Genomic DNA, 18,234 nt, shown 5'->3' with positions numbered 1-18,234 from the left:
TGGATGCATGAGACAAGTGCTCGGGGCTGGTGCACTGGGATGACCCAGAGGGATGGGATGGGGAGGGAGGTGGGAGAGGGGTTCAGGATGGGGAATACATGTAAATCCATGGCTGATTCATGTCAATGTATGGCAAAAACCACTACAATATTGTAAAGTAATTAGCCTCCAACTAATAAAAATAAATGGGAAAAAAAGAAAAAAGTAAAGAATTACAGCAACCTGAAAAAATAAAATAAAATGCATAACCAACAAAGATCTACTGTATAGCACAGGGAACTCTTCTAAATGTTATAGGGCAGCCTGGATGGGAGGGGAGTTTGGGGGAGAATGGATACCTGTATATGTATGGCTGAGTGGCTCTGCTATGTACCTGAAACTATCACAACATTGTTAATTGACTATATTTCAGTATAAAACAAAAAGTTCAAATAAAATAAAAAAAATACTCATGGTAGGATTTATGCAACTCTATTATTTTGCTGCCACGTTTCTAAGCTGTTCTGCAGAGAAAGCATGCATGGGTGCTAAGCATATATATGGAACTTTGTAATTTGAAGAGACAGTTATTGTGTTATTGGACGAGAAGCTAGGATATTTCATACATTTGTGCCGTTAACAACCCGCAAGGTGATAATTATTCTACCTATTTTACAAAGGCTCGGAGAAGTTCAGTATGTCATGGGACAGGTCTAGGTCACACCTTGAGTAAGGGCTAGAACTCAATCAGACCCTGGGTCAGGTGAGCCCAACACAGCATCAGGAGCCCTCATCTCAAAGTTACTGGAGGACACAACAGACAATCCCACTCCAGGCAACAGTGACTTACCTTTATCATTCTCACTTCTAAGTTTTTAAATTTCTTTTTTTTTTTCACTATGACCTCATCTTTAAATGCAAATGAAAGCTCAGATTTGAAACTCATGGACAATATCTTCTAGCCTACTTACTCTTTCTACTGAGACTCTTACAATGAATGTTCCTCCTGAATAATGTGTGTGTGTTTCATAGTAAAAAGTTTGAGGAATTTCAAATACATTGGGCTTTTTCCATTAGACAGCTATGGTTATACAGAAAACAATCTTAATTAACCAGGCAAAGAAGTAGTCTCAGATATATAGGTCAGGATCAGCTTCTGGGTTTCCTATTTCTTTTCCTCCCCTTTGTCTTGAGGATGATTACAATGTGGGCATTTGACAAGGCATGCTGTGACTATTTCTTGCAACTGTAAAGCTGGGGTTTTCTAGATGCAACACTGTAAATAAGCTTCAGTGTTAAAAAAAATTTTATATATATATATGCATATATATATATATGCATGTATTTAGAAAGTTTTTCTACATGACTGCAAACCAAGAACTTAAAAAAAATTTTATATATATATATATGCATATATATATATATGCATGTATTTAGAAAGTTTTTCTACATGACTACAAACCAAGAACTGTTAAAGACAATGAAGGCCATGATAAAAATAGGAACATTTTTAGAAGACTGAGGCATTAATGGAGTCATGCATTTATTGACTGAAGATGCACAATGACCAGCCTCATGACCCAATTTTCTGGGGGAATCCCCTATTTCATATAATTATATTGAAAATCTATATTATATACAGCAAGATAATACTTTTCCCTCTAGTTTTAGTTAATAAATGCAACATGATCTAATAGGGAAATAAGCCTATGTCTTCAAACCAGAATTTCTCAGGAGACTCTCAATATTTAATCCAGAACCTAAGATCAGCTTTGTTGTAGGCTGTACATGAACGTATATACTTCTGTAACACACTGACTGCCTTACTCAAAGTACAAAATCTCTTTTCGTATGTCACTGTGGCTCCTCCTTGCCTCTGGATTCACACAGAAATCCCTACTTACTATAAAGCACAGGAAGCCCAGCTCAGTGCTCTGTGATGACCTAGACAGGTGGGATGGGGAGAGGGATGTATGTATACATATGGCTGGTTCACTTCACTGTACTGCAGAGACTAACACAGCATTGTAAAGCAATTACAACAATAACAACAACCACATTCTTGAAGAATTCTTGCTACTTGTTTGTGTTAAATGAGCAAAAGATATACAACCCAACAGTAAGTAAAGTCATCAGTAAATGCTACGTGATGGTTATCTTGTGTCCAACAGAAGCTGATGCAAAACCACAAAGATTTAATGAATAAAGACCATTTCATTTGACAGTAATGTGTATGACTTGATATTGGGAACTACAATATAGAGCAGAGACATACCTTGGGATCTCAGTGTCTTTGTTTCCATCAGGAGGACAGGGAAGGGTCTGACTTGCTCATCAGCTGCTCCCCAGTGCCTTGCCTCCTGTCTGCCGCCATATGGTAGGCAACTGACGCACACCTACCGAAAAAATGAATGAATGAGTGAGTGAGTGAATCAGTGACCAAGAGTCCTAAATTCACTGCACCAAATATAAAAAGAATGTAGTCTACATTTAAGGAAAACAAAGTAGTCTATGCATGTTAAGATTCCTGGCAGATTTAAGTAAGCTTCAAACCTTGATGGAAACAATTTTGCAAATTACCATTTACAACTTAGTAATGAGAACACTATAAAAGTCAATCTATAGTAATTTGATTGTGTAAATCAAAACCAGAGAAGGCACTCTGGTTGGTCTAGCCTACTGTCAACCTAAATTAATTCCAGTGACCCAGGACAGACCTTTGCCAAGCAAGAGCCATTTATTATGAGAAGGTCTGGGAGAAGATCACAAAAGGAAATTTACTACAACATGGGTGGGTCCTTTAAGCTAATTGGAAAACATGAGACCCACTGATAAATTTACTAATGGTGTGGACCATAAAAAAGTTTGGAAATAGGTCAGAATAGAGAACCCAGATGGTTTCAGAATTGCTGGGCACAGCAGATTCTAGCAAAGAAATCCTACAATTAGGGAAAGGAATCCAGCGCCATTTGCACAGTCCCATCTTGACTTGGCACCCAAAGTCATCACAGATCTAATTCTGCTTCTACCCTTGTAAATAAAGTCCCTGTCACAACTGACTCTTTCACATTTATCTTTCAGGCCCCGCTGCAAAAAAGAAGTATGTCAGTTATAATAACCTGGTTATCTAACCTGTTCCATTCCATGGAACCATGGAGGAGGACGACCCTCAGTTATTTTGTCACCCAACCTGGCATTGGACTCTTTTGGTCCAGCCTGCTGCCCATCACCAGAGGAGCATCCCCGGCCAGGAGACCAACGGTAGAGGATCCAAGTGTCCTACACAGCTGCTTTATGAAATATTCTTACTTTATCTTGGCTTAATAAGTCACTGGCATCAGCACTGCCAACTCGGCTGCAACTCTGGACTTTCCCTACCAAAGGGAGCATTGAGACTCAAGTCCCACTCAGGCTCTTGAGGGTGAACCCCTTGAGAGCCTCAATGACCGTTTTTGGGGCTGCCCAGTCTTTCTACGTCTGTACTTCCAGGCTGCAAGGTTTTGAAATTTTCTGTACAGTTTGTGAGGACTTTTGCACTTTGCCATCCAATGTTGTACCTCGGTTCACTGTTTGTTTTCGAATGCCCTGTTTTCATAGAACCCTATTCTTTCAGACGGCGGAATCTTTGGGGAAAACTTTGAAATGATTAAAATTTTAAAAGGCTCTCGGCAGACTAAAAAGAAAAAATGTATGTACGTGACTGTATAATTATGATTATAGTACCGCTGCAAATCATGTTATTTTTTTTTAAAGACACAAAAAAAGATATTTAAAGACCAAAAACTGTGCTGAGAAAAGTATACCTTACCTGTCTTTGGTATGAGATAGGTCACAAGGGAAAAAAGTATTGGCTGAACGGAATAGAGGTCTTGATCTTGAGAATGCATGCTAGTAATGTATTTTACAGTACACGTTACTCATTTATGTTCAATATTTGTATTTGTGTTCCCTTTTGTTACTTTAATTAGGATATGGGTATTTTGCAATAATTTTAATAATGATTAAACTATTTGAAGGAAACAATATGGATTTTTCATGTCTTGAGGTTTGGTTCATGCCCCCCTATGACTGATCAGTGTGATAAGGACTTTAAAAAAAAGAGCATGTATGTTTTTTACTGTTTGTAAGAAGTACTTTCGTTAATCCTGCTGCTCATGTGCCAATTTAGTGGAGAAACACCCTTGCTGAAAAATTCCCCTTTCCATTCTCTTTCAATTCTGTGATATTGTCCAAGAATGTATCAATAAAATACTTTGGTTAACTTTTTTATTTCCCGCAATAAATATTTTTAGTTGTTTATCCCTTTTTAGTGACAGCTGCTTTCATACTTATTTTAAATTAGGGAACCACGTGAACAGTCAAGCCTGTTAAAAGCTCACATCTTAGCCCACAAATGAAGATGTAGCTGACAGACATTTATTAACTCATTGTCATCATTTAAGTCCCTAAGTTGTGTCTGACTCTTCTGCGACCCCACGCACTGTAGCCCACCAGGGACCTCTGTCCATGGGATTTCGCAGGAAAGAATACTGGAGCAGGTGGATCATTTCCTTCTCCAGGGGATCTTCTCTACCCAAGTATCAAACCCACATCTCCTGTACTGGCAGATGGATTCTTTACCCCTGAGCCACCAGGGAAGCCCATATATTAACCCAAAGGTGCTAATTCTCTCCTAGAAAAGCTGCTTCTAAGCCCATACATTCCATTTCTTCATAATTGAAGTTGAGACCTAACCATCTCAGACACCTTTTCGGAGAGTTATCTATCCAAAATAGTAAGAATGCGAGAGGGAAGAGAAAAATAAAGAAGCAGCACAAGCTTCAATAAAGAGCAGGTCTAGGTCAGTGTAGTAAAATGATAAACACATCCCCAAAACTTAACCAAAGGAGAAGTAAATAAAGATAACTTGTATACAGAATTTGTCTATATTTTCAAATAAATAGGTTGGCCATGCAGATGATAAGACCAAGATTTGGGGTTACCAAAGTTCAACAGGAGGGAATGGCCTTATAGATCAACTTGTAGTAACTTGGGTTTCAGAAGCACAAAATAACGTCCCTTTGCAGAGAGTGATACTGGTCCTTAGCACTCAGGATTAGACCATAAAATCCAAAGTGAATTTCAAGAAACCACTGTGCATCTAAGTGTAACTCATTTTCAACTGTGATTAATAAAACCCAGACCTAATTCCACCTTTGGCATCTTCTGACCTCTTCCTGCCACCCCTTGCTCTCTCAGCCCAGGTAATGTATGTGCAAAGAATAGAAAATTCACTTCACCATCAGCTGAAAAAAACTAATCTATCCCCCAGGTTCTCCTATCCCTCAAACACCCTTCAAATTCTGCCATTTTGCAAACACATTTTGCAAACCTCCACTCATTCTGGACTGAGGGTTAGGGTTGTAGGTTCCCATCATTGTTTCAAGGACATCTGTGTTTTTGCTCCCTAGAATTATTTAAAATCAACTTCAGGCAAAATTTTCTATGTACTCACTTGGGTCTGTTTAAATTGTTTTCCTCTCTTTTTCTGGCGTCAGGACCAGACAACTCAGAATTCTACTCTTAAGTGCCTCCTCATGCTCTTGGGATTGCCATCTTTTTGTTTCCAGTCTCAGGCTTATTCAGTTCAGTCAGTCAGTTCAGTCGTTTAGTTGAGTCTGACTCTTTGTGACCCCATGAATCGCAGCACACCAGGCCTCCCTGTCCATCACCAACTCGCGGAGTTTACTCAAACTCATGCCTATCAAGTTGGTGATGGCATCCTGCCATCTCATCCTCTGTTGTCCCCTTCTCCTCCTGACCTCAATCCTTCCCAGCATCAGGGTCTTTTCCAATGAGTCAACTCTTCGCATGAGGTGGCCAAAGTACTGGAGTTTCAGTTTCAGCATCAGTCCTTCCAATGAACACCCAGGACTGATCTCCTTTAGGATGGACTGGTTGGATCTCCTTGCAGTCCAAGGGACTCTCAAGAGTCTTCTCCATCACCACAGTTCAGAAGCATCAAATTTTTGGTGCTCAGCTTTCCTCACAGTCCAACTCTCACATCCGTACATGACCACTGGAAAAACCATAGCCTTGATCAGATGGACCTTTATTGGCAAATTTTAACTTTTTGGAAGCTGTCTTTCCGAAGTCTCATGTGGCCACCAGGCTACATGCAGGCTGCTGCCCCAGACTCCAGAGCCCAGATGATACTGGTGTTTCCCCCTAAGCTTCCTTTTGACCAGATCCTCCTTGCTGGTCTGAATCATCAGGTTCAAGAAGAACTTACCTTCTCTTCACCACCCCCTTGGGTGTAAAGGCAGAGGTAGAGCCTTCAGTCAACAAATGATTTGAGTGCCTCCTGTGTATCAGACATTGTTCTATATTCTTAGGGAAACAACACTTAGACAGGAAGTCACACCCCTTGCCCTCCAAAAGCTTGCATTCAAGAGGATTGTTAAGCATTTCTTGGATGCTGCTCTTTGACCCCTAGCTTCCCTGGTGGCTCAGATGGTAAAGAATCCACCTTCAATGAGGGAGATCTGAGTTCGATCCCTGGGTTGAGAAGATCCCCTGGAGGAGGGCATGGAAACCCACTCCAGTATTCTTGCTTGGAGAGTCCCATGGACAGAAGAGCCTAGCAAGCTACAGTCCATGGAGTCGCAAGTGTCAGATATGACTGAACGACCAAGCACAGCACAGCAGAGCACTTTGGCCCAGAGGTGATCTTGTTAAGAGAGACAACCCGATTCACTGTAGAAATACACAGGTTTGGAGCTGGCCTTTCCTCAATGAGCTTTTTCCCTTCCTCCACTGAGCTTCTTCTCTTTCTCCACAGCCCCCTCACTTCCACTTAGAAAGCCGGACCATGCCAGTTCTTTATTCTGCTTGTTGTTCCTTTGTGTTTGTTACGCTGTGGGCTCCAAGAGCACATGGAGAGCCGAGGAGCAAGACCCCAGCCATGTGCACACCTGGTTCCGCAGCTGAGAAAGTGCATTTGCTTCTCAGCTGCAGAGGTCTGCTTAGGACAAGAAAAGGAGATCCCAGGGAGTGGTTATTCTAACCTTGAGTGAGCCAGCAAGCCACATCCTCTATTACAGTAACTGGCACATTACTGTTTACCTTCTCCTTCAAACAAGCAGGGCCTTCCGGCAAGTTCTGCACTGGCTCCTGAGCAGGACCGTGACAGAGTCCGTCGCAGTGACTGTTACCCTTCCGGTGAACGTTTACTGCCAGAGAAACTGGTCAGGCAAACCATCCTGGCCCTTGAGCCAAGGGAGGGGGCTGCCTTTACTACTGCCTGGACGTGTCGTGCATAAATTCATCAGGTACTTGGTATGTGCTTAGAACTGTGTTAACTGATTCTTATTCATCCCACTTAATCTTAAAAACAGCTCTATGTGAGAGAGATTAATATTATCCTCATTTTCAAGAGTAAAAATGAGAATGATTCCCCTAATATTATGCAGTTGATAAGTAGCAAAGCTGGGACTGGAGCAAAGCTTCCCAGGTGGTGCTAGTGCTAAAAAACCTGCCTGTCAAAGCAGGAGACTTAAGAGAAACGGGTTCAATCCCTGGATTGGGAAGATCCCCTGGAGAAGGGCAACCCACTCCAGTATTCTTGCCTGGGAAATCCCATGGACAGAGGAGCCTGGCGGGCTACAGTTCTTAGAGGGTCACAAAGAGTCAAACATGACTGAAGTGACTTAGCACACACTCAAAGCTGGGACTAGAAGCCAGATCTCACTGACTCTGGACCCAATACTACAAAACATTCAATTGTAATGCCCAGAACATGCTATCCTGTTCTCCCTGAAACAGCAATTACAATCACCATAAATAAAATAATAAATTTCTAACCACAATAAGATTTTACAAGGTGAGTCCTTGTATGAAATATACACTATAATAATTACTATAAGGATAGATTCTTAAACAGTATTTATAGTAATTGTTATAGAAAAATGCCCATACAGTTATTTTCAATACAATTCTAACTATATTAATACATGTGCATATGCCAAGGTAGACTGAACAAAATATACAAAATGAACTAGGCAAATATAAATGATTATTTTTTATTCAATTTGTTTTCCCTGTACTTTTGTTTCCTTTGCAATGAACACACAGTACATTTATAAATCAGTGGGAAATGCTAATTTTAAAACCATCCTGTGGATTTCTGCTAAGATGTCAAGCTAGCACAGCATGTCCTGGCTTCATACTTAAAATCAGCTCTGGATGTAAATTCTGCAGCACCTCTTCTGGACTCTGCACTGATGTTAGAATTTCCTGGCACTTTTTAAAAATACTGATTTGCAGCCTCTACCCAAGGCTGATTAAAACAGAAATTTTGCAGGAAGACTTAGACATTGATGTAGTTTTTAAATCTCCCCACACATGGTTTTAAGAAAAATGTGGATATGAGGGATAAGGACTTGAACGGATACTAGGAATTCTGAATGATGAACCATCCCCACCCTTCCATCAGTCACCTTCCATGATCCTCTAGCATGGATTACTCAAGAGAAAAGCCAACACCCCAGTGAGCCAGAGTGATGGCCCAGAAATGGAATTGTGCATATGGATCTTTCTCACAGACAAAATTTTACAAAAGCAGTATACTCGCCCATATTATACACAATCAATTCCAGAGTGATTAAGGAGAAAAATGTCAAAAAGAATTTTTTTAAAGGCCCATAGAAAAAATATAGAGGAGGATATTTCTGTCCTTGGGTATAGAAAATATTTTTTTACAGAAGACAGAAAGAAGGATCACCATGAAAGGAACAATTCATTTTGATTATATTAAAATTGAGTGCTGTTCATTAAAAAACTCTTTAAAGCAAGTCCAAGCAAACTACTACCTATAAGAAGGTATTCACATACACCAACAAAGGATTAATATTATAAATATATATTAGGAATACATCTACATATACACAAGGTATCTATGAGAAATATATTCATTGGAAAGACTTATGCTGAAGTGCCAATTCTTTGGCCACCTGATGTGTAGCGCCAATTCGTTGGAAAAGACCCTGATGCTGAGAAGGATTGAAGGCAGAAGAAGAAGGGGACGACAGAGGATGAGATGGTTGGATGGCACCACTGACTCAATGAACAGGAGTTTGAGCAAGCTCTGGGAGTTGGTAAAGGACAGAGAAGCCTGATGTGACGCAATCCATGGGGTTGCAAAGAGTCGACATGAGTGAGCAACTGAACAACTACTATCAGATAGAGGCCCTAACCTTCACTATGACTGGATTAAATGCAAAAGGTGCCTGTTGATGAACCTGTCACTGCAGCAAGAGGGTGGGGCTAAGCATAGGTCCTAACCATCCCTCCATCAGTTAGAGTAGGGGGTTTAGTCGCGAAGTCATATCTGACTCTCTGTGACCCCATGGACTGTAACCTACCAGGCTGCTCTGTCCATAAGAATTCTCAGGCAAGAATACTGGAGGGGGTTGCCATTTCCTTCTCCCGGAGATCTTCCCACCCCAGGGGTCAAACCTGCATCTCTTGCACTGGCAGGCAGATTCTTTACCACTGAGATGCCGGGGAAGCCCTTGACTACAGTAAGTAACCTACACACGAACCTCCAAGTTGTGAACTCTCAAAGATACGAATGTGCTGGCTGTTGTCCTATACTACTCCACTTTTCAAGGAGCTGTACGGTAGGAAAAAAAAGATCTTTATTTTTTATGTTTGTCTTTTTTTATGTATTATTTGTGTAAAAAGTATTATAAACCTATTACAGTATGGTGATATATAGTCAAATGTGTTAGCTGGATACCTAGGCTAACTTAATTGGACTTATGAACAAATTGGACTTAAGAACAAACTTCTGGAATGAAACTCATTCACATGTAGGAGACATAGTGTGTGTGTATGTGTGGCTGTGTGTGTGCAGATGACTCTCTGCGACCCCATGGACTATAGCCTACAGGCTCCTCTGTACCTGGGACTTCACAAGCAAGAACACTGGGGGTGCCATTTTCTACTCTAGGGGATCTTCCTGACCCAGGGATCAAACCCAGGTCTCTTACATCTGCTGCATTGGCAGGCAGATTTTTTTGTCACTAGCACCACCTGGGAAGCCCCAGCTAAGGGAAATTGAGATGGCTGATTCTATTAAATAGTAATCCTGAGCAAGTCATCTAATTCTGATATTACTGGGCTCCTGTTCCTTCCTTCTTGAATAGGAGAAATCTTGACCATAGGTCAGAATAAGGCTCAGGTTTCATACCTGGATAAGGTCATGTGTATATTTCCAGAGGGAACTTGACAGAGCTATGTATAAACCTAGCATTAAGATTTCTTAATGCTACTCATGCCAGTGAGGAAGCCACAGTTAGAACCAGACATGGAACAACTGTTTCAAAATTGGGAAAGGAGTACGACAAGGTTGTATATTGTCATCCTGCTTATTTAGTTTATATGCAAAGTACATCATAAGAAATACCAGGCTGGATGGAACACAAGCTGGAATCAAGATTGCCAGGGGAAATATTAATAACCTCATATATGCAGAGGATACTTCCCTAATGGCAGAAAGTAAAAAGGAACTAAATAGCATCTTAATGAGGGTGAAAGAGAAGAGTGAAAAAAACTGGCTTAAAACTCAACATTCAAAATACTAAGATCATGGCATCTGGTCCCATAACTTCAGGGCAAATAGAAACAGTGACAGGTTTTATTTTCTTGAGCTCCAAAATCACTGCAGATGGTGACTGCAGCCATGAAATTAAAAGATGCTTGCTCCTTGGAAAAAAAGCTATGAAAAACCTAGAAAAAAAGCAGAGATATCACTTTGCTGACAAAGGTCTGTATAGTTCAAGTTGTGGTTTTTCCGCTAGTCATGTACGGATGTGAGAGTTGGATATGCTGAATGCTGAAGAATGGATACTTTTGAACTGTGATGCTAGAGAAGACTCTTGAGACAGCAAGGAGATCAAATCCGTCAATCTTAAAGGAAATCAGTCCTGGATATTAATTGGAAAGACTGATTACTGAAGCTGAAACTCTAATACTTTGGCCACCTGATGCAAAGAGCTGACTCACTGGAAAAGACTAAAGGCAGGAAAGATCAAAGATTAAAGGCAGGAGGAGAAGGGGGCAACAGAAGATGAGTGGCTGGATGACATCACTGACTCAATGGACATGAGTTTGAGCAGGCTCCGGGAGATGGTGAAGGACAGGGAAGCCTGGAGTGCTACAGTCCATGGGGTCGCAAACAGTCACATACGACTTAGCAACTAAACAACAACAACTCATGTTACCACTCACATGTACATTTTCTCCATACAAAACCTCTCATTTCAATTTAAAAATGACTTTATGACTTATTGGGATATACATACACCTTCCTTGAACAAAATCTTCCGGGCCAAAGTGTCTGACTTTCAAACATTTGGAATACAGATATTACTGACTTCTAGAATTACACACAGTTCCTTTCCTCATTCTCCTTGGAAAGAAACTAAAAAGTGAGAAAGACAAATGATATGTAAACAAGAATTCCCCTCAATTGTCATATACAGAGTAGAATGCCACACTCATTGCCAGCTCATCAGCAGTGCAGAGGTATCAGTGTAAATATTAATTTAGCAAGTCTGCTGCTTTGCATTTTATGAAACAACCAGCACAATTACACTAATGACGGCAATCGACACCCAAGAAGACCTGACGGTCAAGTTGAACATTGTCTACAAGAGATCCACCAGCCCCCATAGGACTGCACTTTCCTTTTTTAGTGTTATGCCATAAACTATCCTCCAAGATTCTGCTTTTAGGGGAAGAAATGTGCACAGTCTATCTCAAGTCAAATTATAAGAAGGAATACGTAATATAAGTTCTCAGCCACTACCACCTGACATTGGTTGGTTGGTTTTTCCAGAATACTAGCTGTCTAACTAGAATCAACCCCTCCAGGAAGGCTAGCTAAAGGCAGGTTGGAGGGCTCACTTGCAGCATCTCTGATTTAGAAGTGCTGGAATGGAACCTGAAAATCTGCAAGTCCAGCTGATCCTGCTCTGGAAGAACCACACTTTGAGCACTTTTAAAAGGACTATGGAAACAGGTAGGGCAGGAAAACAGGAAAGCCACACCCATCTCTAAGCTCAATGGTCCTACACCCAGACAAGTCCAAGTGTGGCAAAAAAGCCAAATCTGACTCCATGCTGTAAACTGTTTCTTTGAGTTGCTTTCCGTTGCTTTTGTTATTATAATCATGCAGAATGGCTTGCCTCAAAGGACCTGCCCCTCTGCCTAACTGTAAACTAAAGTGCCCTAGCTCAGCTCAAAGAGAGATAATCTGATCCTGCCACCTGTGAATAGAAAAGATTAACACACTCCTTCCAAAGGACGGTGATGGTGATGTTTTTCAAGACTGAAGACCCTTTCACTTTGCTTCCCCACTGCCTCTTCCTCTATTCTGCCTTTTGACTTTAATTCCTCCTTGCTTTTTTCTCTCTGACTCCACAAGAGAAACTGGCATCCAGACCACAACAAGATGGTTACTCTGAGACATTACTCTGCCATCTTCTCAGTCAGCTGGCTTTCCGAATAAAGTTGTTTTCCTGGCCTCACCTTGCCTCTTGTATTCACTGGCCTATACTGTGATAAGCAGAGCAAGCTTGGACTTAGTAACAGAAGTCTGTATGTCTGCAGGGAGCTTGGCAGAGTTGCACATCACTCTCTCTCAAAGATTCCTTAATCCTCACTAGCACAGGATTCTATATTCCATTGTTGGAAATGGCACACAGGACATGGTCCTAGCTCTTAAGTGATAACAGAATTATATGATGAAGCAAAAACACCAAAATCTAAGTGAATGATTTTATGAAGTAGTGAATGGGAGGTCACTGTGTAATGTTTCCAGTTGTATATGCTTCAAATTTTCATACTAAAAATTTAAATGCCCACACCACTTTTTTTTTGGGGGGGACACTTAGGTTGTGTGATTCGTATCATGCTGGAAAAGTCCATGGGTGATGGGAAGTTGGGAGGGGTGGGAGGAGAAGAATGAGTTTTAAATAAGGGCCCGAGAAGCTGGGGCCCCACTAGATGGGCTCTGGTTTGAGCTTTTCTGCTAGGAAGTCATTCACAAAGGCCTCCACAAAGGCAGGGGTGATCTCCTCCATGTCCATCACGTACTTGGCCCAGGCTGACATGTCCAGAATGGTGAGTAAAAGGGCAGCCTCGGGCAGGTTGGTATAATCTCGCAGGGAGTCAGTCATGTCATCCTCCCCCTGCCACAAAAGAACAGGGGCAGCGCCTGCTCCTCTTTGGCTTTGTATCTGGCAATGATCATCTCAGCTATGGGCTGGATCAGCTGCTTGGCTGCCTCCAACTCCCCGTCATCCTCAGAATCTACCATCAGGACGAGGCAGCTCCTTGAGCTGCATGGTGTTGGAGTCGGAGAGCTCCAGCACGGGCTTGGGGTGCCAGGGCTGCCCAATCTCACTTTCAATTTTTGAGTACTATCTAGCATGACCCCAAAACTCTTTGATTTTAAATGTATTATACTTCTCCCCAAAATGTATTAAGGGACTACAAAAATAACATATGCCTGACACACATTTAAAAATATTTTAATCACTGGTGTGGTAAGGGTCGGGAAGTGATCTGTCAATGGGTCCATGTGTCCATGTGTGTATCTGTGTGCAAATGAGATGTATGGGAGAAAATGGATGAGGAGCTGTGTCACTGATGGACTCTCCACATGAAAGAGGTGGAATACAGAAAAAAAGTTTAAAATATTCGACAAACTGGATGAAACAGGGTTGCATTTGGCTGCAGCCAACAGAAAACTCAACATATATAGATTTATTTTGTAAGAAACCAAATAAATTCTTTAGGTAAACAGTTGAGGTCTGTTGCAGTTGGTCAAAAATGATGTTAAGAACCAGAGTTCTTTCGCTTTTCCTGCTTTGCGTTGCTTATGTGTGTAACTTTAATCTGCACAGTCACAAAATGGCTACTGCATCTCTGGACAATACACATACTCTCTAAGCAGTAAAAACAGAAAAGCTATACAATTCTTGAGATTTGCCTTTTATTCAGTAAGTGAAACTTTTCTACAAGAGTTCTTACAATCTCTTGGCCAGAAACGTACCACTTAGCCCCCTCTGAAACGTGCCCTCTTCCAACATACAGAATAGAGAACAGGAGTAAGGTACTAGGAATGCATTTTGACTGAGAAAACAGTATCTGTCAAGCTTATGTCCTGGGAAATGTTATATAAACTCTCCATACTTCTAGCAATTTTTCAGAAAACAGTGTCGACAACTATTAAGGACACAAAATCACTGCAACCAATAAGACAAACTCAGGAATTCCCCAGGCAAGAATACTAGAGTAAGTTACCATTCCCTTCTCCAGGGGATCCTCCTGACCCAGGTATTTAACCCAGGTCTCCTGCATTGCAGGCAGATTCTTTACCTTCTGAACCACCAAGGAAGTCCAGAAAATCTTCAAATAACATCAAGTTCTGAAAAACCTACCCCAAATGTTGAAATGTAGGGTAAGGAGAGACTTGGGTGTCAACCTGGATGGGGGATTGCCTCAGTGAAAATTCCGTGGAGCAGAGGATCCAGGCAGGCGGCACTCCACAAAGCTGTGTTTGGAAGCCTCCTTAACTGCGTGCCACCCTGAGAGCTGTTTAACTAAAACTCACCGTGGGAAATACCAGAGCTGGTGAGGACCACTGAGATCCATTTTGCACAGATCATTAGGCTGTTGCAAAAGCCTGCTTGCTCTCTGGGAAGCAGCAACTGTCCGCATATTCGCTCTCATTCTGGGCTGTGTTTGAAGGCAAATTATCTATTCAGCCAAACTCCTTTGCTTGCACATGAGGAATCACAATGAGAAGCTCCATATCAGGCTGCCATGTCAGTGCCAAGCGGTCTTGGAACAGAACCAAGCCCAGATCTAATTCTGCCCTCCCTGCTTTAGTCCAATCTCATCTGCCATATACCAAAATTAAGTGTATTTCCAACTTGTGGAGGTATGTTGTTTCCATCCAAACTGGAGGCAGAATTCATCCCAGGTACAATAAAGAAAGTGTATTTTCAACTCCATCAAATCAGTAGTGAATGGGAGGTATCAGAATGATACCTTTTAAAAGTCTTTGCCCAGATTCAGTCAGTTCAGTCGCTCAGTCATGTCCGACTCTTTGCCAGCCCATGAATCACAGCATGCCAGGCCTCCCTGTCCATCACAAACTCCCGGAGTTTACTCAAACTCATGCCCATCGAGTGGGTGATGCCATCCAGCCATCTCATCCTCTGTCGTCCCCTTCTCCTCCTGCCCCCAATCCCTCCCAGCATCAGGGGCTTTTCCAACGAGTCAACTCTCTGCATGAGGTGGCCAAAGTATTGGACTTTCAGCTTCAGCATGAGTCCTTCCAGTGAACACCCAGGACTGATCTCCTTTAGGATGGACTGCTTGGATCTCCTTGAAGTCCAAGGGACTCTCAAGAGTCTTCTCCAACACCATAGTTCAAAAGCATCAATTTTTCCGTGCTCAGCTTTCTTTATAGTCCAACTCTCACATCCATACATGACCACTGGAAAAACCATAGCCTTGACTAGACGGACCTTTGTTGACAAAGTAATGTCTCTGCTTTTTAATATGCTATCTAGGTTGGTCCTAACTTTCCTTCCAAGGAGTAAGCGTCTTTTAATTTCATGGCTGCAGTCACCATACACAGTGATTTGGGGAACCTAGAAAAATAAAGTGTGACACTGTTTCCACTGTCTCCCCATCTATTTCCCATGAGGTGATGGGACCAGATGCCATGATGTTAGTTTTCTGAATGCTAAGTTTAAGCCAACTTTTTCACTCTCCTCTTTCACTTTCATCAAGAGGCTCTTTAGCGTTTCCTCACTTTCTGCCATAAGGGTGGTGTCATCTGCATATCTGAGGCTATTGATATTTCTCCCGGCAGTCTTGATTCCAGCTTGTGCTTCTTCCAGCCCTGCGTTTCTCATGATGTACTCTGCATATAAGTTAAATAAGCAGGGTGACAATATACAGCCTGGACGTACTCCTTTTCCTATTTGGAATCAGTCTGTGGTTCCATGTTCAGTTCTAACTGTTGCTTCCTGATCTGCATACAGGTTTCTCAAGAGGCAGGTCAGGTGGTCTGGTATTCCCATCTCCTTCAGAATTTCCCACAGTTTATTGTGATCCACACAGTCGAAGGCTTTGGCATAGTCAATAAAGCAGAAATAGATGTTTTTCTGGAACTCTCTTGCTTTTGCGATGATCCAGCGGATGTTGGCAATTTGATCTCTGGTTCCTCTGCCTTTTCTAAATACAGCTTGAACATCTGGAAGTTCTCGGTTCATGTATTGCTGAAGCCTGGCTTGGAGAATTTTGAGCATTACTTTACTAGCGTGTGATATGAGTGCAATTGTGCAGTAGTTTGAGCATTCTTTGGGATTGCCTTTCTTAGGGATTGGAATGAAAACAGACCTTTTCCAGTCCTGTGGCCACTGCTGAGTTTTCCAAATTTGCTGGCATATTGAGTGCAGCACTTACCTACTGATTAAAACGATTTTTTCAGTTTCTTTTGCTAACTTGTGTTCTCTCTTCTCACTTGATTACCTTACTAAACTAGACATCCTGACATGCCTTCAAAATCAAAACAGAAGCCATACAATCATTTCTACAGTTCAGCCCACTCAGAACACTACTGGCATATTGTAAAAAATACAAAGTATCCTAATGCTGATGTTTACTTACTGGCAAGTTCAATTCCCAGGCTTATAGTCATCCATCCATCACCTCCAAGCAACCTGTCCCATTCTGGGAAGACTCTGAACATACAGTGTGACTCTTGCTGTGTAATTATGACAGGGAAAGTAAGAGTCTCACATCCTTGTCAGCCCAATCTGTGTGTTGATTGCTGTGGAATTCCTCTCCCAAGTCCCTTCCAAACTTCTAAACAGAAGGAAAAGCTAGATACATTTCCCAGATGCCCTTGCAACTATGACTTTGGATCTAAATTAGTTTCACTCTCCAAAGGCACACACGGGGGATTTTGACAAGGAGATGCAGTGAATAATAAAAAATATTTCATTCATCCAGAAGGCAGCAAGAAAGGAGAGGAAAAAATAAAATGGTAGGACAAACAGAAAACAACTAGTCAGACAGTTGCTTTATACCTCAATGGGCATTTTTGTTAAATATAAATGAGCTAAATATGGCAATTAATAGACAGGGACTATCAGACTTCTCTTTTTAAAAGACAAACTAAGTTGCTTACAAGAGATATTCCTTAAATTCAAGGCACAGAAAGGTTGCTGACTAATGGAGAGACTTTCAGGTTGTCCAGTGGTTAAGATTCTGCCTTGCAATGCAAGAGACATAGGTTCAATCCCTGGTGGGGGAACTAAGATCCCACTTGCCACGGAGCAACTAAGCCACTGTGACACAATTAGAGAGAAGCCCAACAGCTGCAATGAAAGACCCTGCACGCCACAATGAAGACCCTGTGTGCCTCCACTAAGACCTAACACAGCTAAAATAAAAATTTTTTTTAAATCATCAAAAAAAAAAATCATCAACAGATATATGGTTAAAAAAAATAAAAGAAAGTAAGAAATGGGGAAAAAAGTCTAATAGAATGGTGGCTCAAAGGACATCAGGTCCCCATCTCTGGAATCTGAACTGTTACCTTATGTGGAAAAACAGTCTTTACAGATGTAGGTGAATTAATGATCTTCGGATATGGAGATTATCCCGGATTATCTAAGTGAGACCTAAAGACCATCACATGTATACTTGTAAGAGGGACACTGAGGAGTGTTTGATACACAGACTAGGAGAAAGCTATGTGATCAGGAGGCAGGAGATGGAGTGATACAGTCACGAGCCAAGGGATGCTGGCAGCCACCAGGGTCTGGAAGGGATTCTCCTCCTAGAGCCTCTGGGGGGAGTTCAGCCCTGCTGACACCTTGATTCAGCCAGGAATTTCAGACTTCTGGGATCCAGAGCAGTGAGACAATAAATTTACTTATTTTAAGACACAAAATCTGTGTTAATGTCTTAAAGATGTTCTAAGAAACAAATGCAAATGGAGAATGGCATGCCTTATAAAACCAAACAAAAGAAAACTAGTGTAACTCTAGTTTTGCTAGAGTTACAATCTCTACTATTGTCTCTTGCCATAGAGGGGGCATTGCATAACAATAAAAGGAAAAGAAAATTGAGAGCCATCTTTCTGCTTTGCTTGTCTTTTCTCCTGGAAAAGTAAGGTCTTGG

The 18,234-nt window shown here is 41.5% G+C and overlaps 1 protein-coding gene and 1 long non-coding RNA gene across 16 annotated transcripts in view; one reads left to right on the top strand and one right to left on the bottom strand.

The window, feature by feature from the left end:
• Window positions 1–4,278, top strand: part of GRM7 (glutamate metabotropic receptor 7) — an 871,847-nt gene extending 867,569 nt beyond the window's left edge. For 3 of the 5 annotated variants that reach the window (XM_070455617.1, XM_070455618.1, XM_070455613.1), the window contains one exon: window positions 3,061–3,147. Coding sequence is in view for 2 of the 5 variants with exons in the window: in XM_070455619.1 (XP_070311720.1) it covers window positions 3,061–3,303 (243 nt within the window). In the remaining 3 variants the exon portion in view is untranslated. Of the gene's footprint in view, window positions 1–3,060 lie in introns of all 5 variants that reach the window. The other 2 variants (XM_070455619.1, XM_070455614.1) reach the window with 2 other exon arrangements.
• LOC110151430 (uncharacterized) overlaps window positions 1–18,234 on the bottom strand; it is a 660,579-nt gene that overhangs the window by 137,252 nt on the left and 505,093 nt on the right. For all 11 annotated transcript variants that reach the window (XR_011483657.1, XR_011483652.1, XR_011483659.1 and 8 more), the window contains one exon: window positions 2,255–2,375. This is a non-coding gene — a long non-coding RNA (uncharacterized lncRNA). The remainder of the gene's footprint in view (window positions 1–2,254; window positions 2,376–18,234) is intronic.

Source organism: Odocoileus virginianus, chromosome 26 (assembly GCF_023699985.2).
Source record: "Odocoileus virginianus isolate 20LAN1187 ecotype Illinois chromosome 26, Ovbor_1.2, whole genome shotgun sequence".
In the NCBI taxonomy this organism is placed as follows: domain Eukaryota; kingdom Metazoa; phylum Chordata; class Mammalia; order Artiodactyla; family Cervidae; genus Odocoileus; species Odocoileus virginianus.
This window is presented reverse-complemented; position numbering and strand designations above follow the sequence as displayed.